The 27,770-nt window shown below is 43.9% G+C and overlaps 2 protein-coding genes across 4 annotated transcripts in view; one reads left to right on the top strand and one right to left on the bottom strand.

Moving 5' to 3' along the window:
• The window catches only part of Acsbg1 (acyl-CoA synthetase bubblegum family member 1), a 54,419-nt gene extending 52,074 nt beyond the window's left edge, over positions 1 to 2,345 (top strand). For all 3 annotated transcript variants that reach the window (XM_051197494.1, XM_051197495.1, XM_051197496.1), the window contains 3 exons: positions 267 to 406; positions 885 to 1,131; positions 2,053 to 2,345. In XM_051197494.1, the coding sequence (XP_051053451.1) occupies positions 267 to 406; positions 885 to 1,131; positions 2,053 to 2,138 (473 nt within the window). In that variant the 3' untranslated portion in view covers positions 2,139 to 2,345. The remainder of the gene's footprint in view (positions 1 to 266; positions 407 to 884; positions 1,132 to 2,052) is intronic.
• A 514-nt stretch (positions 2,346 to 2,859) lies between these two features.
• Positions 2,860 to 22,426, bottom strand: Idh3a (isocitrate dehydrogenase (NAD(+)) 3 catalytic subunit alpha). The gene is made up of 11 exons (XM_051197491.1): positions 22,299 to 22,426; positions 17,423 to 17,485; positions 14,507 to 14,590; positions 12,437 to 12,551; positions 11,260 to 11,447; positions 10,450 to 10,583; positions 9,061 to 9,163; positions 8,893 to 8,957; positions 7,910 to 7,994; positions 6,151 to 6,303; positions 2,860 to 4,275 (listed from the first exon to the last, which is right to left on the bottom strand). The coding sequence occupies exons 1-11, from the start codon at positions 22,371 to 22,373 to the stop codon at positions 4,192 to 4,194; spliced, it is 1,149 nt and encodes a 382-aa protein (XP_051053448.1). The 5' UTR covers positions 22,374 to 22,426; the 3' UTR covers positions 2,860 to 4,191.
• Positions 22,427 to 27,770: the final 5,344 nt, after the last annotated feature.

Genomic DNA, 27,770 nt, shown 5'->3' with positions numbered 1-27,770 from the left:
CAAAGGCAGGGAGGGGAAATGTTGCTGGCTAAGCAGGGGCAAAGTATGAGGCTAATGAGCCCCAGGGGATGAGGTGGCTGAGCAGAGAACTCGGAGAACAGGCTGAGGAATGGGAGACATGTAAGCAGTTGTTCTCCAGGGCTGCTGGAGGCAGGCCCTGCTTCTTGGCTCCCACAAGGGCATCTCCAGCACTACGCTTGCTGCTTAGGCCTCTCCAACTGTGGCCTAGGAGTGTGGTTCAGCCTGGACCTGACTTGCCTCCACAGAATTGATCATCACCGCAGGTGGGGAGAATGTGCCCCCAGTGCCTATCGAGGAGGCTGTAAAGACAGAGCTGCCTATCATCAGTAGTGCCATGCTGATCGGGGACCAAAGGAAGTTCCTGTCCATGCTGCTAACCCTGAAGGTACGCCAAGGGCTCTGGCTCTGGAGAGGTAGCACGATGGTGGTCTGCAGTGAGGCCCACGGCACACAAGGCATTCACAGTTGTATCCTGGCACCACTGAGCCAGTACTGTGCACTGGGGGGGGGGGGGCTGGGCGGAATGGAGGTGGGTGGGTAGAAGCTCTTCTGCCCTGTTGGGCTGCTGAGAGAGGATCCTTCCACTTGCCAGTCTGTTCTAGTTTGCAAAGGTCTGGCTGCCCACCCCCTGCTCAGGGCCCCAGCAGCACAGCCAGGCAGGAGTCTGGTCCCTGTTGAATATGTGCTGATGTCACCCTCAGCCCACTGTTCCTTCTACCACTTCTGTGGGCTTAGCACATCCTAGAAGCATCACTCTAAAACTGAGCACACGGGAATTTCCACCTTGTCTGTCTGCAACATCCTCCCAAACCAGAGCTTGGTTCTGTGGAGCAGGGATGGAAGTTCATCTGTCCTCTTTGCAGTGCACGCTGGACCCAGAGACGTCTGAGCCAACAGACAACCTGACTGAGCAAGCTGTGGAGTTCTGCCAGAGGGTGGGCAGCAGGGCCAGCACTGTATCTGAGATTGTGGAGCCAAGAGATGAGGCCGTGTATCAGGCCATCCAGGAAGGGATCCAGAGGGTGAATGCAAATGCAGCTGCCCGGCCCTACCACATCCAGAAGTGGGCCATTCTCAAACGAGACTTCTCCATTTCAGGTGGAGAACTGGGTAAGGTTTTGTGCTCACCATTCCTGGGGTCGTATGGGAGGGTAAAGCCCATGGCAGTGGCAGCATCTGTCCAAAGCCCTGATACCTCCTGCTGGCACGGCTTCCTCATAGGCTGTTCCTGCCACTGCCATGGGCCTGAAAAACAGTCACTTCCAAACCCATCAAATGCGCCACCTTAAATTAGAAATGTCCAGAGGAAAAATTGTATCTGTCCTGAACATATGCAGGTTTTTTTTTCAATTATCCCTTAAATAATAGAGTGCAACTCCTCACAAAATATTTATAGTGTCTTAGGTACTGAAAGTCATCTACTGATGACTTAGAAACAAAGACATGTTGGTCATGTGCAAATACGTGTCATTTCACGTATGGGTCCAGAACACTGGACTCTGGTGTTGGGTAGGGAGCTCCTGAGACCTGTGAACACAGGGATGAGTGTGTTACACGTGTGCCAGAGCTTATCAATGTGAACATGAAATGTTTAGCATTGCCTCAGCCATGAGACTCTTCTATTGCACTGGAGTGCACCCATCGGGGCTGCAGTGAGACCACTATGGTCTGTGACAGAGAAACCCTGTCTTGAAAACCTTCTGCTCCTGGAAGTGACACTCTTATCACCTCCTGTGTCTTACTGGCTGCCAACCAACCCTAGTTGGCAGTGACACAGGGAGGCTCAAGGGATAATACGAGAACAGCTGGGAGTTAACTTGTAATGGCACAAGTCTTTTGAGACCTCGAGCTCACTCGCAGTGACACACCTCTTCCAAGGCTGTATCTCCTAATCCTTCCCAAACAGCTCCACCAGCTGGGAACCAAGTCCTAAAACACATGAGCCTTTAGAGACCACTTCCATCCAAACCGCCATACCTTCACAAGACACCAAACCTCGGCTTCACTCATTTATTCCCACTTTTCTTTTAGGCCCCACCATGAAACTGAAACGGCTCACTGTTCTGGAGAAGTATAAAGATATCATAGATGCCTTTTATGAAGAGCAAAAACAGTAGTCTGGGGCCATGCTTGTAGCATCTGCTGGAGGGAAGACGGCTTGTCAAACACCTTCTTGAGCTCCATGTGTCTCCTCCTGGGCACAGGAACTTGTGACAAGCTGGTTTTACCCCCTAGTTCAGGTCATAGCACTGACATCTCCAGTACCTTAACCACTGCTCCTGTTCAGGTGTCAAACGAGATCATTCTCCTTCCAACAGAGAAGATTGCTCCAGGCAGACTTACAAGGTTCTAGTTCACTGAACTTGTCTACCAGGGCTGGTTGTTGGAGGTGAGGGAAGAGGTTGACAGTCCCATCACTAATGTGTGCTGCAGAGACAGCAGTCACAGTTGACATAACAGCCTGACTTAACTGGCATTCTTGGACACTAGTTACCAGATACTCCTCCACCTTACATGCAATAGGCTTGATGCTTAATAAACTGTTGCTGCCTATATGACTGTATTTAATATGTAATTTTGAATATTAAACCTTTTAATAGACCTGCAACAAGTACCTGATTTTTTTTTTTTTTGATTGGGTGGGTGGGACAGAACATGAACAGCTAACCCACAGAAGTGTAACCATTTGTACATCATTAGGGGCCTACAATAAACAAAGGTGCATGATGGGGTCAAGCAGAACATTCTAGTTAAAGCAGCCAAGTCTAGTTAAAGCTAAGCCAAAATACCCTAAGGCACTTGACCAGGAAAGAGGCAGAGAACGCAAACATCTCAGTGAGTTTTTAAATTCTTTATTACTATGAACCCAAAGCCACTGGCAACTACAATCCAGTAAGACAGAGGAAGCAGTAGTTGAAAGTAAAATACAGATGATAAATCTGAATAAAAGCTTTAAAAATGACCCAGATGGGGATATCTGTTGTTAGGAAATCCCCTTGTGACCCAGGTACATTATGCAAAGCCATGGGTTTGCAAACTAGCACAAGGGCTGAGGGAAGACAGCTTGACTTTGCTGTGGGCCAGAGGGTAGGTAGCTTCATGCTGCAGGGCAGAGGCTATGGGGAGTCATGGGGACAGGAAACTGACGGTCAGAGCAGGTAACATTGGCCTCAGTTTGGGCTAAGTCAGTTTCGCCTTCTAGAGTGGGGTCTTTTGTGGGTGCTCTAGGGGGAAGTGAAGGGGCATATAAATCAATAGCCAGCATCCCCGGATTCTTGACTACAGCCAAGCCAGGTGGCCAGGCCTTTTCCAGTATCAGCTGCAGCAGCGACTGGAGTGTGGCCCTTTCTAGGGTCTCGCTGGGGGGTGGATCTACAGTGGCTGCCCAGCTGAGAGGTCAGTCCAGGAGTTCAGACAGCTCATGATGCTCACTCACAGCATGTCTAATGAAGAGGAAGGAATGACTGCCCTCAATTAAGAGTTCTCCCCCCCAAAATAGTAAGTTTCCAGGTAACAAAATAATTGCATACACAGGGCATCTGGGGCTTTGACTCAAATATACCTATACGTTATTAACAAAATTACATCATTCATTATATATTTCTTAGAGCTTACATTTTTATTAATAGTAATTCACGTACAGGACAAATATCTTTATTTTCCATATTGCTAAGAAATATACCACTTTTTGCTGTGAACTTTCCCAAGAAATTTCTTTTGTGCCCATTTAGCCTTAGAGTAATGTTATCTTGTGCGATTGTTAAAACCCTGTTTTAGCCTCAGTATGTTTTTCATAAACCAAAGGAAAAAACAGGGCTTGTGTTAAAAAGTTAAATATTTTCTCTTATTAATTCTGTATAATATTTACAGTTGAGGAAAAACTATTTTGCCTGAAGTGTAAAATGGGTAACAATGGTAAATGAAACACTTCACTTACAGTTTACAAAAGGTGGTTTACCAGATAGTCAATAAATACAACAAGCACTTGGGAAAACCCTCTGAATGATGACCTAGGGCCATCATGTACATATGTTGCAAGGGTTTTGTTAAGAAAAGGCCAGATTTTAAAATGTACTGTCAAGAAGCAAGCAAACCAATGGCGGGCACTCTCAAGGAGGATTGCAGGGTATCCTGGAGTGACTGACAGCAGCAAATACACCTGCAGAAGTTCTAATCCATGTCCTTTACTCGGCGGCAGATTTCTTCTGTAAAGTCAGAGCACTTTGCATTGCCTCCCAGATCTTTTGTTAAGCTCTGAGAAAAGGAAAAAGGAAAAATAAACATCTACCACCACACTAAATTAAGGCAAGAATATTTTTACTTAAAGCACTCAGTGAAATAGGAACTGAGCAAGGTACCTGCCTACTGATCTTAAAGGGAGATCCCATTACATACCATCTACCTACCATAGGAGTTCCGGGGAAACCCCATGAGGTGTGTAACCCCAAACATTCCCAAGTCAGGCATGATGGTGCACTGCTACAATTGCAGCACTAAGAGGTTGAGGCAAGAAGATTCTTCCAAGTTCAAAGCCAGCCTGGTCTATACATCGAGTTCCAGGTCACCCAGGAGTTGGTAGCAAGACACCCAACTCAAAACAAAACAACACTGTATGTGAGGAGGTGCAGTAAAGAAACCACGGAAATGGCTGCTCCATTAAGAGCAATGTTCTACTGTGAATAATAGAAAGTGTTGGGCGGTGATGGCATACACCTTTAATCCCAGCACTCAGGAGACAGAGGCAGGAGGATCTCTATGAGTTAGGGGTCAGTCTGGTCTACAGAGCTAGTTCCAGGACAGGCTCTAAGGCTACAGAGAAACCCTGCCTTGCAAAAAACAAACAAACAAAGGAAGAAAAGAAGGAAGGGAGGAAGGAAGGGAGGGAAGGAGGAAGGAAGGATGGATGAATTCAGAGGCACCTGGAAGATCCAGAACAGAGAAAAGGAAACATACTGGGCATGACCAGGGCTATCTTTAAAGAGGTAAGAGAGCAGGAGAGAATAGCGGAGATAGCAAGAGACAGGGAACAGGGAGCAGCACAATGGGTGGTGGAGGCAGGAGGAGGGAAGGAGAGAAGGGCCAGGATGCTAGTGTGAGGGCTTTGTACTGTACAGCATGGACTTTGATACGTAACCATGTTACATATGAGCATGCCAATTAAAAGCTGTATGCCCTTCCTGCCTGCCTGAAGTTTTACAAGTTCCCGAGGAGTACTGGTTTTTATCTGACCACCAAAAGTCCTTCTACAGTCCAGCCTGAGCTCATATCTGGATATACAGACTGCCTGACACCTAACAGACACCTCTCAAGGATAAGGCCTTTCTAAGGAGAAGGGAAGTTTTTCAGAATTTACCCTTTGTTCAAACTATTGGCTGAGAAAATACTGGTTGGTTATGGATAGTTAAATGAAAGAAAATCTGAGCATAAAGGCTGAGGGGAAATTTTAAAGCTCAAAAAATAATTTATAAGACATGGTCTGATCTATTTTGGTATTTGGAGGCAAATAGAATGAAAAAAAAAAAAAAAACATTTACACAGCTACCTCCTTAACTTTCCTTTTTAGGAGAAGTTTCTAGTATGGCCAATCTGTTTTCTACCAGCTCATTTCCTCTTCACTTCAAACAGGTGTCAGGGTGTTGAATTCCCTCCTGAAGCTCATGCTGCAGAACTAAGAAAGCCTGTGTAAGCCAGGCATCTTTCTGCTCAGCTCTAGACTATTACTTCCCAAACACAAGTTAGGTATAAATAGCAAGATCATGTGCCTGCTAAAGTGATGTCAGGCTGTTTGCAATCCTTCTGTCTTGGCCATAAGAAGTAATGGGGCCAGCTTTGAGGCACTAGGTTAAGCATACTAATACCAGTCGCGAGGGTGGCCTGTGCCTTTCTCTGGCTTCCATGCTCTTTCTGCTGCATACTACTGCCATCAGTGCTTCTTAACCCTTTCACAGGATATACTTGGATCTTCCCCAAGAAAAATATATCTATGTGCATATGCCTTCCTTAAGTTCAGTCAGGGAGTCCACATTCAGAACCCCTGTTTAACATCAAATCATTCAGGGCTGTTTCCTTCCCACAGAGGAAACACAATTCACAATTCACCCAGTGTACAGTGGTCTAGGTTATAGATACCTTTCCATCCTTAATTGTAGCAAAACATGCAGACTCGATTTTGGCTGCATGGTCAAAAAGTCCCATGTGACGCAGCATCATCACAGCACTGAGCAGGAGGGCGGTGGGATTGGCCATGTCCTTGCCAGCAATGTCTGGGGCTGTTCCATGAACCTATGATGGTATAAGAAGACAGTATCAGCAGGAGGGAGATAGGAACAGGAAGCCCATCCTAGTCTTAGCATGCGCCAAGTTTTTGGCTCAATCCCCAACACCAACAAAAATGAAAAGACACTGCAGGAGAAGCTGAAGTTTTCATCCTCTTTCTTTGGAGGGAAAGTGTGTGTGTGTGTACACAAAGTTGCTGTGTGCAGTTCACTGACACAGATCTTAGAAATAAGGCTGTGAAGAAATGAATGGCTAATTCTTGAGTGCAAAAACAAACCCTCCCACCCCCAGGGAGATGGCTGGGTGAGGAAAAGCTCATGCTGCATAAATTTACAATTCTTAAACCCACAAAAAGAGCTCAACATGTAGCAGGAGCATCCGTAATCCCAATGCTCCAATGGTGAGACTGGGGGTGGAATCCCAGGGAGCTAGCAAGCCTGGAATTTGCAGCAGAGAAACAAGAGATCCTGTCTCAATGCTAGAAATAAGAACCAACATGCCCACTGTGTGTGTGTGTGTGTGTGTGTGTGTGTGTCTGTCTGTCTGTCTGTCTGTCTGTCTGTCTGTCTGTCACATACACACAAAAACTATGGGTCAATTATTTCCAGCAAATTTTGGTAAAACATTTTAGAATGAAGGAGGGCACATAAAAAGCATATGACCAGACACAAGGCAGGAGGATCTCCAGTTTGAGGCCAGTGTGAGATGAATAACAAAACTCCTCAAAACATATAAATAAGAAGAAATGTCTGGTGAAAAATAAACAAATCAGTGTTATATAAAAAATAAAAGCTGTGGGATTGGAAAGATTCGTCAGTGGTTAAGAACACTGGCTGCTCTTCCAGAGGTCCATGGTTCAATTCCCAGCACCCACATGGCAGGTCACAACTGTCTGTAACTCCAGTCCCATGGGATCAGACACCCTCACAACCCTCACACAGATACAACAACAACGAACAGATAAATAATTTATAGATGGACAGATAGATAAAAGCTGGACATGGTGACACATGACTTTAATGTCAGCAGCACTCAGGGAAATTGAGGCAGGTGGATCTCTGAATTTGAAGCTGCCTGGTCTACATAGTAAATTCTATGCCAGGCATATTTTGAGACCCCATCACAAAAATTAAAACAAAAATAAAAACAAAGTCAAATTTCCCAGACAATGTGCAAAACTGCAGTTAAGAGCCTGTGTATAGACTACAGGGAACCCAACGACAGGGCTGAGCGCTGCTCTGGCAGCTACCGGCCAAGTGCTCTGTGAAGCCAAGGGCTTCCCAGAGCAGGATATAAACTGGCAAAGGAGAGAAAGAGATACACAACAAGGGGGAAAAGGAGAGAACTAGGGAGTACACAATGTGAACAAGGGGCAGGATCAAGTGGGTGAAGGTTCTAGTTGATCATGAACTATAGGAATCAGGATCCTAGAGAGACAAGCCAGACTGACAGAAGTGGTGGCCTGAGGGAATCTTGAAAACCTGAAAGCTAGGTGTGATGGCACACACTTAAAATCTCAACTCCAGGGGTAGAGGCAGGAGGATCATGAGTCTGATGCCAACCTGGGCTAACAATCAGACATCAATTCTGTGTAGGTTATCAGGGTCCTTACCGACTCAAAGATGGCAACACCGTTGGCTCCAATATTTCCACTTGGAGTCACACCAAGACCTCCGATCAGACCTGCACACAGATCACTGAGGACAGGAAAGGACACTGTGATAAGGAAAGCACTTCACCTAGCACTCAGATTCTAGTGTTTACTGTGATGTTCCATTAGAGGAAAGCAGAGTTCCTCGGAGAAGGGACTCACTCCAGGCCTCAGGGTCAGAAATGCACAGAAGCCTGCATCAGCTCACTGTACCAGAGTAAGGCAAGGCTCAAAGGCCCAGCCCAGGACGCAGAAGCCATGGACAGGAGACACTGAGCCCGGTCAAGACAACCTGAGACAGTGAAGAACTCACCAACGAATAAAAGATGATGTAGACCCCGCCTCAAAATTTACAACAAATTAAAATTTAAAACACAGCATAATTTCCTGATTATGTACAAAGCTCTTGAGTTAAAAGCCTACACGAAGACTCTGAGAAGGAAAAGCTTCTCAACAGAATACCATGGACGAAATGTAGAAGAATAGGCTTTGAGAGTCAACATGTCCCAACATCCCATAGGGGAGGAGGGAGGAACCCAAAGAGGGAACAAATGCTCAGCAAGAGCTTGCAAGATGCCAACATTTGAGGACTTAGGTACTCAGTACAGGGGGCTTCCTTGTACCATTATTGTAAGACTTCTTTCTGTCAGTCTGAGGTTATGTCAGGTGACTGGCTGGGGGTGAAGCTCCATGATAGCTCAGCACAAACCTCAGCACAAAGGGGCAGGAAGAGAGGGGACATTGCGATAATGACCACAATTCTAGCAGGCTGTGCATGTAACAAAATACACTGAAATGACAATGAATTTAGTTCTTTTGTAGCAGATACAATAGCTTATAATACATTACTGAAAACATAAAGCCATGTTCACTTTAGAATGTTTATGCATAAACATAAGCATAAAACATAATCATAAAAATAAAAAGGGCATAGTCAGACTTACCTAAGGATGTCTCCATATAAATTTGGCATGACGAGAACATCAAATTGGGATGGGTCTTGTACCATCTACAAGGAATAAGTTGTGCATTTAGCAATCATAATCTGCACACCACGAATACACATACTACACACCATGAAAAGCAACCAGTAAGCACCAGTGCATACTTACATTTAAACATACGGTATCAAGGTACATCTCATTAAACTTAATATCTTTACAGTTCTCTGCAACTTCCCTGCATTTTTGCAGAAAAAGTCCATCTGACATCCGCCTGTATTTAATGAAATACACAGATAAATTGTTTAAAATGAAGACTTGCAACAAGCAAAGAATCAAATCAAAGTTTGAGAAAGTCCCAAGGAGCTGGAAGTTGGCAGTCACAGTGAAGTGCTTAAAGACCAGGGTTCAAACCCCTAGCACCCACAGAAAAGCTGTAACACCAGTGCTGGGGATACAGACAAGAGGAGCTCCAGGACCCACTGGGAAGCCAGTCTAGCCAAGCAGTGAGCTCCAGGCCAAAGAGAGACCCTGTCCCACAGAAGGTAGACACTGCTCCTAAGGATGACACCTGTGGCTGTCCAACCCCCAAATCCCCCCCAAGCACAGTCACACACGGGAAAAAAAAAAGTCCAGTGTGGTGGCACATGCCTTTAATAGCAGCACTAAAGGGCAGAGGTGGCATAGATCTGTGAGTTCCAAGCCAGACAGGGATATAGAGTAAGACCCCATCTCAAAAAACGAAACAAAACAAACAAATAAATAAATAACTTAAGTTCCAGAATTCAAATTATATTATTTCAATTACAGTATAACTATTTCTTGGGCAGTTAATAAACTGGAAGTTGGAAAGTTTTCAGATCCTTACTGGTACACAAAAGTGTAAAAACAAGACAGTACACTCACTATAGAGAAGACTAGATTTTTGTAGTATTATCCACTAAAAACTAAGAGATAATTAAATTGTTTTTGTTTGGTTGGACTTTTTCCTAAAGACAGGGTCTCATGCAGCTCAGGAGGGCCTTTAACTGCTAGGAGTATAGGTACCCACGGACCCATGCCCTGGCTTATATGAAAACTGCTTTAGGAGGGTAACTCTTAGTTAAATGGTTTCCTATTGTGCAGGTTCAGTCCTCTCATAGGTTAGGGAAGCAATGTTTTTGTCCAGTCCGAGGAGTCATTAATAGACATAGACGGGGTTTGAGAGCTCACTAGCCAGAGAAACCTTCTGACAGGATCTGCTCTATTTTAAGCCTGGCCCTTCAGAAACACCCCTGCTCTCCCACGTGGGAAACATGAACTGCATGGCCTTTGCTAACCTAACATCTTCTCCAGCTTCCTTCTGATACCTCTCTCCTCTTAACTCCCAGGACCTAAATTCCTGGGCCTTCTTCATGTGTCCTCTCATTTCCCTGGCTAGGCACCAAAGGAGAAAATGCCACTCTGATTGGTGCAATGTTCTTTTCTAAACTCTGAGACTTCGAGAACAAGCTGGATAGGAAGTCCTGGAAGCTCCATCCCCACAGCAAAGCAAGTCAGCCCAGCCTCTCAGCAACTCACATGATGTTGGCTTTGTGCACAGCTGTGACGTTGCTTCGGTGGTTGTTCCTAGCGTACTCGAAGGCAAACTCAGCAATGCGCTTGCTCGCCTCTTCCGTAATGAGCTTGATGCTCTGGACAACTCCATCAACGATCTGAAAGAGAGAAAGCCCTGCTTCACTGGAAGGGATGTGGCAACACTGTGGTGCCAGCCAGCTTCAGAGTATAGACCCCCCCTACTGTGGCAGGCTGCATATTCAGTGTTAACTCCAGCCCTCCTCCCCCAGACAGGCATCACAAGCCTTGCTGGACAGTGACAACATGATATATAGAGATGGCTATCAGCCATAGACACACCTGCAGAATGGGACAGATTCCCAAGTCTATACCCCAAACTATGCCAGGCCAGGTTCTTCCTCTTATTTGAGTAGTCAGCCAGAGACCCACAGCACCAAGACACCCACCAAAGCCTGCTTCTCATAGAGGTGACACTTACTTGTCTTTCAGAAATATTTTCAACTGGGAATTTGAACAACTGCCTCAAATGCAAAAAAGGAAATCCCACAGGGAATAAATACCTCTCTGTGGGGGGCGCGGCACACCTTTAATCCCAGCACCAGGGAGGCAGCAGCAGGTGGATCTCTGTGAGTTCAAGGCCAGCCTGATCTACAAAGTGAGTTCTAGGACAGCCTGAACTATGTAGACATTCTGTGTCAAGATGCGCGCGTGCATGCACACACAACACACAAAAACCACCTCCCAAAACATCAACAGAAAACCTTCCCCTCAAATAAACAAACTAAATCAAAAAAGCCTCTGAGATGAACATACCACATGCTCAATTCCACTGTATTCCCCTTCTGTGTTCTCTCGGATGGTCACAATATTTACATCCGTGTAAGGAGTTTTATAACCTTCAATTGAGACACATGGCCGGACATTGGCATAAAGGTCAAATGTCTTACGGAGCAATAGATTCATAGATGGATGGCCAGCTGCTATGGGGGTCTTTAGTGGGCCTGTAAGAAAGGACAGTCAGATGGCAACAGGACACTACACTTGGTCTCACAGGGAACCCATTAACCCAGCTGGCTCCTATAAAATGTGTTCTGCCTTCAACTTCACCCTCTCCCTCAGACCCAATAGGAGGAACACACCTTCTAGGGAGGGTTCTGAGACATGACTTACATTTCCTGTCTGAGAATTTCTGAGGACCAATCACTAAATCAGACAGTTAGCATCTGCCAAGCCTCACTGCCCAGGAAGGATACTTACAAATGAAAGAAAAAACTAAACAATCCCAGAGAAAGACCTTGGCCTAAGCTTACCAGCCAGTGGCTTACAAAAGATGGATTTAAAGCCTGCACAAATTTCAATCTGTCTGAATCATGGCCTTAAGCATGTATAAAGGTAATAAAAACAGGAGCTGGAGGAATGGCTCAGTGGTTAAGAGCACTTGCTACTCTTTCAGGGAACCAGGGTTCAATTCCCAGCACCCACAACTGTTCACAACTGTTTGTAATTCCAGTTCCTGAGAATCTGACACCTTCACATAAAGTTAAAAAATAACAAAAACATTAAAAATATGAGTAGAGGTAGATGGAGTTGAAAATTACGGACACAGTAAAGTTGGTATTGGTCAGCAATACTTTAATGTTTTTACTAAAATTTTAAAACAATGTCCCAAATAAGAAATAACCATCTCAGGTCAAGAATATATTCCAGGTAGAGCAAATAAAGAAAGCATCTAGAGCCTTGGTGCCTGTAATTCCAGCAGGCTGAGGCATGAAGAATCTCAAGTTTAAACCTAACCTTGGGTACAAGGCAAGTTCTAGGCCCGTTGGGCCATACTGTGAGGCCCAGACTCACAAACATAAAACATTCAATAAATAAAGTACCTTATGACAAGTGAAACTTTATCAAAGACTGTCAGCCTGGATTTGGCTGACACACACACACTCTCAAAATAGAATGCCTGGGAGCAACCAAAACCTCCTCTCTACTGTACCTTTCAAGCCCATCTTGTTCTTATCCATGGACTCTTTGGCTTCTGGAGGGATCATCCACTTTCCTCCTGGTCCTTGAATGGCCGTAACATTCCGCTCCTCCCATTGAATAGGGGCCTAGAAGCCACACAACAGCACAGTGAACTGGACAGACTTAAACGAGTCTGGCAGTCAGATTACAATGATAGTTCACCAAGGCTGGATGCAACTAGTAAAACCATGGACCACAGGTCCTGAAAGCCCCTGACATGCTGTGATATTCACTAGTGTGCCCAAAGGCATCCTCCTCTGCATTACCCTTGCCCAGTCATCACATCCAGCTGCCACCTGCTCATTTATTTTCTTCACAAGGACTCCTAAGGTGGCTATAATTAGATTAGCATAAGAAGGATATAAGGTTCATGGACATGATTTCACAGCACTGATATATGGATGAGCCTTGAAAACACAATACTAAGAGCAAAAACTCTACCATAAAAGACCACGTAAGAGTCTACTAATATGAATAGGTTATCAAATCTATAAAGAGAAAGCAAATGGCCTGGGCTGAGAGTGGGGCACCCTTACAGTTGACTGCTATGCATTATGGGATACCTTTTTTGGTGTAAAATTGTTCTAAATTAGTGTGGGTGGCTACACAACTCTGAATATACTAAAAATCATTGGACTGGATTATACAGTTATTTGTGAAAAGTTTTTTAGTGTCATGATGAATGTGGAGGTCAGAGAGGTCAACGGGTTCTCCCCTTCCACCTGCAAACTCCCAGGGACTCTGTCTCTATCTGTCTTACAATAGGAGCACTGGGATTACAGACCCATGCTACTGCATCCAGCTTTACGTGGGTACTGGGGATCTGAACTCAGGACCTCACACTTGCACAGCACTTTATCCAGAGCCATCTCCCCTGCCCTGTACTGTACCACTGTAATGAGTGGTTTCGGTATTATATGAAGTATATCTTAATAACGCTGTCTAAAGAACAAGAAATACCTATGGAAGTCCTGGATTAAAGCATAAAATAGTGCTCCCATCTTTCTTCCTCCACCTGTCATATGAGAACTGACATTTGACAGCCATCACACAGTCTACAAAGAACTAGACAGAGAAGTACAGAAAAGGATGGACCTTGTTCTTAAGGAGTTTACAAGCATGAGCTCATCTGCAGGAATTTCAATTAGAAACTCTCACAGGAAAAAAAAAAGAGTTCATATAATTTCAATAAATTCCATTCTTCAACTCATTTCTATTTCTTACATTCGACAATTATAACAACAATAAAAACCCAGGTTACAATCCTAAATCCCCACCCACCCACCCAATGTTTTGAGATGGATCCAGTGGCTGAATTGAAAGCTATGCTGTAGGAATAATAATATCCCATTCTTGATGACAATACCGCAACAGAAACAAATTAATTCTTTCAAGGAGCTAAGGGCGATAAGGATGCATGTTTAGCATGTGCAAAGCCAAGTTTAATCTCCAACACACCAAAACATAATACATGAAAAAGCTTTTCGAAATCACCTATATACATTCTGATGCATTTTCACAGAAAGATGCAATAAGGTTAAGTGAGTGGGCAAGATTTAAACACCTTAGTCCCAAGCAGAGTTTAAAATGTCACAAGTACTACAGTGCTATTTGATTACCTAATAAATAACAGATGCCAGTGTGGTAGCTTCAGCTATCCACAACAGCAGGAACAGACAGCACTGAAACATGCATTATCAAAGTAACAATTATCCAGTAGTCAGGAGGCTAAGGCAAGAGGAAATTCAAGGCCAGCCTAGGCTGCACACTGAGTCCTAAACCAATCTAGGCTTGGTGCAAGACTCTGTCTCAAAACTAAGTAGGGGCTTGAGAGATGGTTTGAGGGCTTAGATCATTTGTTGCTCTTGTAGAGGACCCAGGGTTTAACTTCCCATATTCACACAATGGCTCACAACCATCTGTAACTTCAGCGGCAATTATTTAACAACAACCCTACCAACTATGTAGACTCTTAAAACAACTCATCTTGGCTAACAAAGCCTCTGTAGATTATCTTTAAGAGGATTTTAAATACACTTACTTTGGCAGCATCAAAAATCTTCATAACTGAGGCGGAGATTTCTGGGCCAATTCCATCTCCTGGAATTAAAGTTACTGTCTGAACCTGAATAGGAAAAATCATTGAAGAAAAAACAGTATGGATTGTTTTTTTGAAATTTTTTAAGAGAGCATCCCTCACAGAGAACCTCACTTTCCCAGTATGTCAGAAAGAGCCAAATGCTTTAAGGAAACAGACAGACCTCTTCCCACTGAGGTCACAACAGCGGAGGAGAAGCCAACTGCATGATACTCCATGTCTCTACTCTCAACTGAGTTAGGAAATTTAAATAGTTACACAAATGATGCTCTTTAAGAAAAATAAACTACCGAGTACACTTCGTGACATGTATTTCTTTTCGATGACTAACAATTCAAGTCTGTGGATCCCAAGAGAGCTAACATTTCAGCATTGTTCTTACCGAAGCTCAGGGTCCTCCCAGGAGCCCTGGCTTTACGGTCTGTGGATGCCCATGAAGTTCTCAGGGAACAGTCTCATAAAACTCCAACATTTCCAGAATTTCCGAGATCTGTTTTAACCATGGACAATATCAGACTTCATCTCTAGAGGGCTTCCACTTTCCTTAGATCCTCTACAAAACTGGCTCCTTCATGTGTGAGCATGGGTTGCCATCAGCAACCAATACCATTTTCAGACCCACAGGCCCCAGTCAGAATGACAGTGAGTGTGTCTATGGTGTGACATCAAGTACCTCAATTCCAAATGCTCTGGACAACAGTAAGTGAGCACCTCAATGAGTGAAGTGTGTCAGAAGTAAGATGAGAGGGTCTGAAGACTTATTCAGACCTTCATTGAGAACTGCATTCTACCTGGCCTCTTACAGGTCTAGTTGCTTCAACTACTTTTTTTTTTCCTTTTTTTCATTTATTGGTTTTTCAAGACAGGGTTTCTCTGTGTGGCCCAAGCTGTCCTGGAACTTGCTCTGTAGACCAAGCTGGTCTCAAGCTCACAGAGATTCTACCTCCCAAGTGCTCGGATTAAAGGTGTGCACCACCACTGCCCAACCCTCAACTACATATTTTTAAAAATCACTAATTAAGGGGGAAGAGTGTGAGACAAATATGATAAAATACACTGTACACATATGACAATCCCCAAAGAATTAATGAAAATGTTATATATGTTTTAAATCATAAATTCATGTTTTAAATCACTAATTCAACTTTCCCTGGGCCACTGCCTTACAATGACACCTGGACAGGTTGATTATTATTTCTCAAGTTTTATATACAGCTGAATCAATTTTTTTTAAATTAATATTTCCTCCTATAAAGTTTTTAAAATAACCCCATCAACCAGGCTAATATATTTTTAAAAAATCGGCAGCCAAAGATTAAATAACTGCAGAGAACCATGATCGTATCACCCACTTCCAGATGTACTGGGTTTTTCCCTTCTGTTCACTTTGGTGTTGAGGATGGGGCTCAGGGCCATGTGCATGCTAGGCCAGGGCCCCGCCCCAGAGCAGCCTTCTCACTTCGTATTTTGAGACCACTTTTATGTTTCCCAAGCTGGCTTTGAACTCTCTCTGCAGCCTAGCAGGTCCTGTAATTTTTTTTTTTTAAAACCCTCCTGCCTCAGCCTCCTGAGCAGCTGAGACCTGTACCATCAAGTTCAGCTTCAGAATGGTTTTGAAACGTTGGCTTGGCTTGAAATGAAAGCCTTATACTTTTAAAATTTTATTATTAGTTCTTTGAGAATTCCATACAATGTGTTTTGATCATATTCACCTCCCTCCCAAATCTGGCCAGATCTACCCCTGCCTTCCCCACCCATCCAACTTTGTGTCCTTTTTCCTTCTTTTTTTACCCACCAAGACCAATTTGTATTGTTCAAACATTCTAGGATGTGGGCTTGGTGTGGAGCATGGTCATCTGACCAGGGCCTATAACCTAATCAGAAAAGTCTGACTCTTTGTCTCCCAGCTGCTAAGAACCACCAATCACTCCACAGCTAGAGGTAGAATTGTGTGCCCAACCCCACTTTCATGCTAGGATTCGATCTGGTTTGAGCTTGCACTGGTCTTGTGCCTGCACTCAGCTGCTGTGAGTTCATTATCTGCATTTTTGGCATAAGCAGGTCCAAAGGCTCCTTCTTCCTATTTTCCCACATGTAATGTCATCTGGGACTACTTTTCTTCTCCAGTACAGACACCAAATCGAGAGAGAAATGTATTACAGTCTCACCAATTCCTCAAGGCATAAAATGTGATGTGGGGGAATAGGAATAAAGGGGTTATAAAATCCAAATCAGATTCTATAAAAGAGGAAAAAACAATAAATAGGAAGTCACTGACACACAGTCTTGGAATGCTCCAAAAATGTGCCATCAGCTGTTTAAGCATAGAACTCTCAAGCCAGGAGTTCCAAAAGCAGCAGATTGGAGTCTACAGACTGCATATGAAAAATGTAGGTCTGTAGGGCCCAGAGAAGCATGAGACATTCATAGATGATGACCAATCTACTGTTTTAGGGAAGCTGTGGGGGGGGGGGGGGGATGCAAAACAGGTTTGTGAAGCTTCTCAACAATTTCCTCTCAACTTGGTACTTGTTTCTGAAAAACAAAACCCCTAAGTATGTTAAGACACTAATGAGATTACAAAATAAAGTAACATCCTCAGGGTAACTTCTATTTTTATCAAGGTTCCTTGGAGATATTAATGGGACAGGCTTACATAGCCAGATGTAACAAGACTTATCTTACATAGGAAAAGGACAGATTTGTGTAATTGTCAGCCAATAATTTTAATATACATTAGAAGTATGGCCAATTCCCTTTAGCATTAAATAAATAAGGATGGAATGGTAGCAAATGTATTTGAGCATCTTTCTTGAGAAACTTCTAAAAGGAAAAATAAAAAGACATAATTATACTCACACCACCAGCAAAACCTCTTGTCACCTGTTTTGTATTGTGGAAAGCACCCAGCAGCCGAGAGACCTACATTAACACAACAAAGATATGTAATGCACAGAATTAAAACATAAACACTTGAGACAAAGTCATTTCTGATAGTTTTTCTCAGAGAAGTTGGAAGAACTTGAGTCTCTTTTTTTTTTTTTTTTTTTTTTTTTTTAAACTTGGGAGATTTTCCAGGAATATTTTTCTCAAATATTATTAGCTCAATGTGGCTGACTTGAAACCATATGATTGAAGTTCTGTACCTTTTCTTTTTCTGAGGGGTTCGTGTGTGCATGTGTGGTATATTAGTATGTATATGCACATGTGTGCATGAATGTGATTATGAATATGCCCATGTATACATGCATGTGAAAGTCAGAGGCCTACACCAAGTGTCCTCTCCTCTTAGTTTTTGAGAAGAGTGAGATCACTAAACACATAGCTTACCAATCCAGGAAGACTGGGCCAGCAAGATCCAAGGATCCTCCTGTGTCAGCCCCCTTGATGCTGGGATTGCAGTCATGTGCCACCACCCAGCCTCTTTTTATAAAATGCATTTATTATTTTACATTCTGGCTGCAGCTCCCCCTCTCTCTTCTCCCCCTAGTTCACCCCTCCAATGTCACTCCCTCCAACCTACTCCTCCGTGTCTGTTTAGGAAAGGGCAGCTCTTCCATGAATATCAACAAAACATGGCATGTCACGGCCCAGCATTTTTAAATGTAGGTGCAGGAAATCTGAACTCGGTCCTCATGCTTGCTGGACAACCACCTAACAGACTGGACCAACATCCAACACCTCAGCATTGAACTTTTTTGAAGTCCTAGTTTATAAGTTAAATTGTCAAAAGATTTTGAAGACGGAATGCAACTATACTCTATGCTTTTTTTTTTTTTTTGCCTCAAACCTTGGTTTTTCTCTAATGTTCTTGTTTAGTTTTATTAATGCTCTTGACCACCATAGGATGCCACATGCTCTAAGAAAATTTTCACCAGATTTAAAGCCAGCGGGGTCCATACTCTTAAGGACTCCCAGAGGAGGATTCCTCTCCAAACTAACTCTGTAGATAGAGGGACAAAGATCAGGGATTTGTTGAAGATCCAAGTGACCAATCAGCAATTACTGAGTTCTCTTTAAAATTATTATTATGGAATTTTATGTATATGTGTGTCTGGTGATCAGGGAGCCCAGAAAGGGAGTTAGTTCTTCTGGAGCTAGTTACAGATGGTTGTGAAATTGAACCGGGATCCTCTGGAAGAGCATCCAAGTCATCTTCCAAACATCCAAACAGCAAATTAGGAACAATCTTGCCTGGCCTGGTAGAACAGATTTGTGATTCCAACTACTCAGTAAACTGAGGCAGGAGGTTCCAAGCTCAAAGCCTGTCTGGACTACCAGTACCCCTTAAGACCAGCAAAAACAACTCAGCAAGACCCTATGTCAAAAAATAAGCAGAGTTGGGGTCGTAGTTCAGAGGCAGACCACCTGTCTAGCATGTACCAGCCTCAGTTCTGCCAAAAGGAGGCAAAAAAAAAAAAAGGTCAGTCACATACCAACTCTTTTGAGAATATTAGTAACAGTTTACATAACACTACTTGATATCAATACCACACAGAATATTTTAATTACTTAGTCCTTCTAGTAGTAAGGCAATAGTTATTACTTTTACTTGTGATGTTTTATGTGTTATTAGTTTTTCTGAGACTATAAAAAGATATAAAAAAGGAAAATAAAAATTACAAGTTACTCAACAAGCCTACCACTCTAAGACAATACTATTACTACATATTTTTCGGATAACCAATAGCATATATACATGTTTTAAAAGGTACTTCAAACTCTAGCCAAGTGTCATGGCATACAGCTTTAATCCTAGCCCTCCAGAAAGCAGAGTTAGGTGGACTTCTTGAGTTTGGAGGTTAGCCTGGTCTACATAGTGTGTGCTAGCCTTCATAGTGAGACCTCAAAGAAAAAGCTCTCAAATGTAATAGCTCAGTCTTCAGAAATGGTACAAAGTCTTATTACAATAAGAACAAGTAATTGACTACACAGACCAAAGGCACTCAAATCTACTAAAATAAATAAGTAAATGTAATCTTTTCATGTTATATACATGAGCAAAGAGACATTTGTTACACCCTGTCTTATTTTTCCCAGGCCTCATGGCTGGGGCTTGTAAGCCCAGGTACTCAGAAGGATTTGAAGTCCAAGGCCTGCCATCCTGTGCTGGGCTACAGAGTGAGTTTAAGAACAGCCTGGGTAATTTATTGAGACCTGACTTTAGAATTAAAAATGGAGGGAGGTTTGCAGCTCAGTGATAGAGTGCCTCCCTGGTACCAAGCTCAACCCCCAACACCACAGCAACACACAAATATCCTAAGATATGCAGGCCCTCTTATTCTTTGCTACTGTATCTACAGTGCCTGGTACACTTCCTCATAGTTGATACTCAATAAATACCTTCTAAAACACTCCAGGCTGCTCTCAACCCTAAGTGTGACTGAGGGTCACCATCCCAACTTCCATGCCTTTAAGGACTTTCTTCCAACAACCCTATTTCCCGTGTTTCCATCTCTCCTCTATGATCTCCAACAAAATAACACATTGACAAAGTCCATTCAAATACAACTTTACATAAATCTTGGCACACACAATGCCTTTTATAATACACGTGTGTCATATTCCTCTGTAAAACCTAAGGAGATGAGTTTTGAAGGGAAAGAGCCTAGCCTTGGCTTCCTGAACTTGATTTCAGGCCCTGGATCATTTGGACCCCATGGCTCTGATTTTCCTCTTTACCTTCATATTCCAACCTAAAAACAAGAGATACTGAGTGGGAAGTAGGGTGATAAACTGGCTCATCACAGTCTTTGGAGCCTGAAAGGTCTTTAAAACCCTCATTTTCTAGTCAAAGGGAAAAAAAGAAAACAAACCAGACAGCGGTAGCGCACCCCTTAGATCCTAGCACTCGGGAGGCAGAGGAAGGCGGATCTCTGTGAGTTCAAGGCCATCCTGGTCTACAAGAGCTAGTTCCAGGACAGGCTCCAAAGCTACAGAAAAACCCTGTCTTGGGAATAAGTAAATAAATAAAACCTTAAATAGAAACTGGCTGTGGTAGCTCACACCTATAATCTACTTGGGAGATAGAGGATCAGGAGTTCAAGGTCAGCCTTAGCTACAGCCTCAACAGCTAGACTGGTTGAGAAAAAAACAAAACACTCAAAAAGGAAAGTGGCTGTCCTGATGGAAACCCCGAATGCCATGTAGCACTTCACTGAGGCCCTAATCCCTAGAGAGAGACTGACCCAAAAGCTGGGCCATTCTGCCAAAGGTCATACAGACAATCATGTCCCAAGGGAACATCTTCTGACCCAACAGCCAATAATTTCTGATCTCTTATGAGTTTTTTTACAGAGCTAAAGGCAAAACCAATTTCCCAGCACACTCTTCACTAGTATAGCTTTATTTATTCTTCCCATGGAGAGTGTAAACCCAGACATTAAAGGACAGACATGTTGCTACATTTTAAAAGTAAAATGTGACCTAATAACATCTCAAGCAAATGTGGTTCTGAAGAAAGTGACAAAGTAGACTCTAGCTATTGTGTAAAAAAGCTTAGTTACTGATGTCCAAGAACCACCATCTGCTTGTCAATTGACAAGATATATTGATAGCTAAGAAAGCTTCAGGTTTTCATGTCCTGCATGGGCTAGGTGCTTTCATGCACCAATAACTCTATGACACAAGTAGACATCTTACAGGTGGGTTCACTGATAGTAAGTGATTTGCTTAGGGCACAAACCTAGTCAGTGGCAGTCAGGGTTTAAAACTAAGACCCCTAAATTGAATTATCAGTAAATAATAGTTTATCTCTGAACCTATCTTTAAACTCGGGGAAAGGGGATAGGAACAATATCAAATTTTATCTTTAAAAAATTTGCACTGCTTACAGCAGATTTATAGGGAACCACTCACTCATTATAGCATCAGTAAGGCCTGGTAAGTACTATATCCACAATTAGCTAAGTGACCTTGGCCACTGGACAGGCACAAAGGAACTGAAAAATCAAAATACTTGGGTTCCTCTCCCAGATGACAATGGCATCCTGTGTGACCTTGGGTAAGTTTGTCTTGGGGACAGACAGGTCAGCTCCACCGGGAAGCCAAAAGATTGCACATGTAACCTCAAGTGCCTTTCAGCTCTGGTACCTAGGGTATCAAAGAGAGGTGGAGCACCGGATCACAGCGTTTCCAACCACAGCAGAAGAAGGACGATGCTGCACTCTCCCTGTCTGAGTGTTCAGAGTGTAATCCCAAGGAGCACGATGCCCTGTGTCCTCTGAAGGGGAAAAAGCTACCGGGGCACCAGGCATCAGTCTAGGAAGAGTTCCAAGAGGGAGAAAAATCTGGCCGGCAGGCCCGCCTGGGGATTCCCTCACCTGGGAAAACCTCTTGCTCCCGTAGTTTAGCCGGTCAAAGGCTAAGGGACCCGGGAGGGGCGAGCAGGGCCGTGTTCAGGCTGCCCTGAGACCTGCAGGTAATAGGGCCTGGGCGGCCACTCCAAGACCTTCCGGGGCTAGTACGAGGCCTGTGCTCCAGTCCCGGAGGAGGCTGGTAGGGACACCCGGGGCAGAGCCGGCCGCCTTGACCTTGACGCCGTCCCCACCGAGGGCGCGGCTGTCCCGGCTCAGGGCTAGCATGCTCGCCGTGCTGGCCACACTCCCCGAAACTCTCCCCGCGGGCCGTGCGCCGCCTCCACCGGGCCCCCGCGCTCGCCTCGGCCAGGCATGACGAGGGATCACAGTCTGCCCTCCCACTCTCGCCCGCGAGCTTGCTGCCCTGTGGCGCTCACCTTGGACACCCACGCGGACCCGGCCATCGCGTCCACTTCCCTCACCGCGGCGACAGCGGCAACACCAGGACGCATGCGCGTAGCCGGCGCCCCCGAAGCCCGCCCCGCACGGCCCCGCCCCGAGGCCCCGCGCGGCCCCGCCCCTAGCACGGATCTTCGTGTCTCTTCCCGACAGCCCCGACCCTTCTCTGCACAGCTGCCACTAGCTGGCCAATCACTGCCTTAATCTTTCCATGACGCGGGAAGCGGACCCAGCTGCGATCCGGAAGCCCCCCCTCCCTTGCTTCATTCATTGAGTAGCCTTATGGATGATGTGTTTGTTTCCCACCTATTAGGGGCCAATGAGCCTTCTATATTTGGGGGATAATGGGCCCCTTAGGACTTTGCAGTCCCACTGAGACAGATATTTTACTTACTCCCCAAATATTGTTTCGTTTCGTTTCTTAGGGACAGTCTCATGGAGCCTCAAACTCACTATGTACCAGAGTGTGGGTTTGAACTCCTGATCCTCTTTCCTTGCCTCTATTTCCCAAGTGCAGGACTAAAAGCATGCTCCACCATGCTAACTTGATTTTTTTTATTTTTTAATAGCTTTACTGAAATATAGTTTAAATATAAAAGGAACTTACTGTTGTTAAGAGATTAAGAGCATTTGTTTTTCTTTCAAAGGACTGAGGTTCGGTTCCCAGAACCCAGATGGTGGCTCACAACCATCTGTAATTCCAGGTTTAGGGGATCCAGCACCCTCTCTTGGCCTCCCAGGGCACCAGGTACCAATGGTGAGCACACCTAAATGCAGACAAAACACTCATATACATAAAATAAATAAATATTTTTAAAGTACTCCTTGTAAATGTACAGTTTGAAATTTTTTAGTAAGTGAAACTTGCCTAAAGTCAATTCAGAAAACACAGCTCTCTTGGGCTGGGGAGACAACCCAGTGGGTTAGGAGCTTGTTTCAAAATCATGAGGACCTGAATTCATTCCCTGGCATCCATGTAAAGAGCCAGGTACGAGGCTGAACATCTATAACCCTAGCAGTGGAAAAATTAGAGCTAGGTGGATCCCCGCCCCCACTTGCCAGCCAGTCTAGCTGAAACGATGAGTCCCAGGTTCAGTGAGAGACCCTGACTCAAAAACTGAGGTAAGTATACCTGCCAAGAACCATATACACACACACAGCTATTACCTTAATGCGATTAAGAGGGTTTATTCAAGCCAAATATAAGTAACTAAGGCCAGGAAGTACAGGTTTAGGTGACCCCAAATACCTTGTTCCAACATGATAAAAAACAGCAACAACAACAAAACCAATGTGTGAGTTAAATGAATGAGTTTTAAAAGCAGTTGGAAGTTAAAGTTAGAATGTTGAGGACAGGAATTCTGATGAAGGTAAATAAGAATTTGCAAGTTGGGCATAGTGGTGCACGCCTTTCACTCAGCACTCAGGAAGCAGAGGCAATTAGATCTGAGTTGCAGGCCAGCCTGGTCAAAAAAATGAGTTTCAGGACAGGCAGGGCTACACAGAGAAACCCTAGTTGGAAAAACAAAAACTACTGGGTATGAGAGAGCCAAGTTAGCCAGACAAGAGTTGGTCTCTATCTTAGCAGGGTCTAACTGGCACCCATAAAACTGACCAAACTAAGTAAGAACAGCTTCTGCAGAAAGGAGTTGGCTCAGCAGTGAAGAGTTTAAGAGCACTTTTTGCTCCTCCAGAAGACAGCAGTTCTGGTCTCAGTACCCAATCAACAAGGCTTGTGCACTTGGGAGGCAGAGACAGGCAGATCTTCGTGAGGCCAGCTTGGTCTGCAGAGTGAGTTCCAGGACACCCTCCAAAGCTACACAGAGAAACCCTGTCTCAAACAAACAAACATATGAAAAAGGCTTGTCATTCCCCAGAACTCCAGCTCTGGAGAGTTACATGTTCTTCTGGCTTCCCTAGGCATCAACATATGTGTAGCATATATTCACAGAGACAAGAGCACATAAATGAAAATAAAACTTTTTTTTAAAGTTTTAGGCACCCCTATAGGCATATCTAAATAGGAGATGGCGAAGGAAAATTGCAGGTACCTCTTGGTAACCATGCCTGCTGACAATCGGAATGCTCTGCTGTCAGGAAACATCCTTGGAACAGCAGTTCAGTTGTTTCCACTATATTGGAAACTTGAGGCACCGCGACATGTTCCTACAAGTATACATGATCCAAGGGTTTGCATCTTTAAAAAATGTGACATCATTAGAATATCATTTATATTATGGGGTTGATACCTCCTCCCATTTGTTGACATCATGGAAAGAAATATGCAAAAAGGAAGAAGATCCTGCTCATGATTTGAGATGGAAAAATTGTCACCTTACCTCATGAATATGCTACTTAACTCATAGGTATTCATAACAACTTCTTTAAAATCCACAATACATAACACATTATGAAGCTCCTTGGGCAAGGGAAGTGCATTCCAGTCTCCTTTGGAGCACTTGCTTTACCTACTGAGCCGCTGCCCCCAGCTCCCACTCTCTAGGGAATTCTCTACTTGGCTTTACTGACCAAACTACAGCTTTGTTAAGTAAACATCTAGTCAAAATGTCTATATCTCTTGACTGAATTCATTACTTCAAGAAGACAAGAGTTGAAAAACACCCACACACACACATACAACATCCACTACAGCAACAGTTTGTGAAATCTTAATAGTAGCAAAACAAGAAAAATCTCCCACACTTTTCAAATACACTGGGAACACCAGGCAGGCAGGTTGTAGCAAAGCCAAGAAATCCCTGTCTCTAGACCTCAGATGTTATCTGATGGCATTCTTACCTTTGGGTTAGGGAAAGTTAGGAGTGAGAGCATTCTAAGAAGACTTACTTAATAGTCCCAAGGATATGGGGCCACACATTGGGATGTACAACAAATGCCTGTGAAGGAGATAAGATAGCCAAGATATCTGGACCTGCAACATTCCAGCTCTTTACATTCAGCCAATTGGCCTTGTAGAATATTTAACAACCACGTGACTTTTTTTCTGGGAACTTAAGTTCACAACAAGCATCACTACAATCCAATTTTTAACATTCAGATTTGTTCCTTGGGTCCATTTACCTGCTCCTGACCTCTGACCCTGGCAACTGTTGATCATCTTTCTTTTTCTCCACATTGACTGATTCTGTGAGACAGCCCACATGTGGAAGTCAGAGGACATATGGTTGGAGTCAGTTCTTTCTTTTCACTGTATGGGTTCTGGGGATCAAACTCGGGTTATTAAGCCTAGTAACAAGTACCTACACCCACTGGGCCATCTACCCTGCCCTTGATCTATCTCTTTATCCTTAAACATCCACAAACTTTTGTTTTTAGTACTAGGAAAACTGGGCCCTAGCTCATGTTAGGCAAGAGTGCTACTAATGAGCGCTGGGCACTGTGGCACGGAGTGGTGCGGTCTTGAATTCTGGCACTCAGGAGGTGGAGGCGGGCTGATCTCTCTGAGTCTGAGGCCAGCTTGTTCTACAGAGCAAGTTCCAGGACAGCCAGGACTACACAGAGAAGCCCTGTCTCTAAAAACAAAAACAAAATAGAGTGCTGCCAATAAGCTACATCACCAGCCCTCTTTATTTTTACTTTTTTAAAAACAAAGTCTCCTGTTACCCATACAGCCTAAACCTCACTCTATAATCCAAACTGGCTTGAACTTTCTATCCTCCTGCCTCAGCTTTCAGAAAAGTTAGGTTTATAGGCCCAAGCCACTAGATTTAGCTTCTACAAACACTGTTTAGTGTTACATGTCAGGCCCCTACTTTCTAGGTGGGTACATCTTGTAGGTACATTTTGATAATTGTGTCTATTGGTGTTCAGAGGCATCTAGTATTGGAGCTTATGTATCTAGTGGGAAAGGGAGGCATCAAGTCAAGTCTAGAACAAATATGTAGTTAAACTGTAAGTAACAAGAAGCCAAAATGTTGCAGGTGATAAAGGTTGGGGTGGTCTTAGAGGTAGATATAGAGAGATCTATCCAGGGTTTCCAGGACCTTGTCACCCTTGGAGTGAAAACTGAGAGGAGATAAAGTAGATAAAATAAGGAATAAGGAGAAAGTTTTATGACAGACCAAAAGTTCACACTCAGAGGGAAACCTAGTTTCTCAAAGTCACCCACCTTTCCAGGAGTTTCTTGGTGGGCATAAAACTTATTCTAAATCCAGAGGACATATATAACAAGTTTATGTAGGTTGGTTTTTGTTTTTTATTTTTGTTTGTTTATTTGTTTTACATTCGTTGGTTTTAACAAAGGTTACTGTGTTAATTATGGCCTATTTGCTATAATAAATACACTGACAAATGCAAATTAAGGAAAAAAGAAACCAGTTTATTTTGGTTCTGGGTTCAAGGGACAGAGAAGACAAGATGGAAAGTGCTTGAGGCAGCTGGTCACATGGTGTCCACAGTCAGGGAGGGAGCAGGTGAAGCCTGTGCTGATGTTCAACTCTCTCCTTTTATTCAGTCCAGGAATCAGATTAACATAGCATAGGCAATCCCTCACAAGCATACCCAGGGGCTTGTTTCCTAGATCCTGTCAACCATTGTAGTGATTTGACAAAGGAAGGAAAGATGGACTGGTTCCAGTTAGGAGGTGACATGTGATGTCTGCAGATGATTTATTTGTCTTTCAGCACTAAGCCCTGTTCGGTGGTTATTGACTTGTGCCTGGATAGTATACAGTTTAAAGACTTTAAGCCCCTGGGGGTTGCTTGTTTGACTGATTCCTTTTAAATCTTCTTTCTTAACCGTAATTTCTAAGTCTTCTCTTTGTCTCCTTTCTGCTTCCTGGTCAGTCCTGATTCCCAAAGACCTTGGCAAACTCAAACCTACCCCTCAGTCCAGAGAGGTTTCTGTGAAGAAATAAGATCCATATTTGTCTTTGCCCCACAGGGCTCCTAGGTGAGAGCCAGGGGAGGTAATTCAGGCCAGGTCTACCCAAAGTCCATTTGTTGTGCCAGGTTCGAAGAGCCCTAAACCAACCCAAGGAGCCAGACAGTTCTGCAAATGCAAAGGTTTCTCTTTATTGTTCAAGCTGGCCAGCTTGGATCTCACTCCATGGTGGGGAAACAAGATGCCAATCAGCCATAAAGGGAAACTTTTAAAGAGGAAGACCATGAGGTTGAAGGCCACAAATTCCAGAGTTTCCATGGTTACAGAGATTTCTTAGTGTATAAGGTTACAAAGTTTCCATACAAGGTAATTGAGAGACAAAGGTTATTTAGCAAAGGTGCCTTAACTGTAACTGTTGTCTGCTCAGGCAGGGTTGATTAACACATCCTGGGGTCTGGGAGAGGTTATCTAGTTCCCTGGAGGATTTATGACCAGCAGGTTAGAGAGGCTACCTGGTTCCCAGTTTTCTTAAGAGACAATGGGGTGGGGAGTGATGTTTATACAGTTGGTGATGAGCTCAGGCTCTCCTCTTCTTGTGGGAATTGTTC

This window comes from Phodopus roborovskii, unplaced genomic scaffold, assembly GCF_943737965.1.
Source record: "Phodopus roborovskii unplaced genomic scaffold, PHOROB, whole genome shotgun sequence".
Classification (NCBI taxonomy): Eukaryota; Metazoa; Chordata; class Mammalia; order Rodentia; family Cricetidae; genus Phodopus; species Phodopus roborovskii.
This window is presented reverse-complemented; position numbering and strand designations above follow the sequence as displayed.

Coding starts and splice junctions, on each gene's coding strand:
- Idh3a (XM_051197491.1), bottom strand. CDS start 22,373: ATGCGTCCTGGTGTTGCCGCTGTCGCCGCGGTGAGGGAAGTGGACGCG. Junction 17,486..22,298: donor GGTCCGCGTGGGTGTCCAAG/GTGAGCGCCACA, acceptor GTGTTAATGTAG/GTCTCTCGGCTGCTGGGTGC. Junction 11,448..12,436: donor GAACAAGATGGGCTTGAAAG/GTACAGTAGAGA, acceptor CCTTTCTTACAG/GCCCACTAAAGACCCCCATA.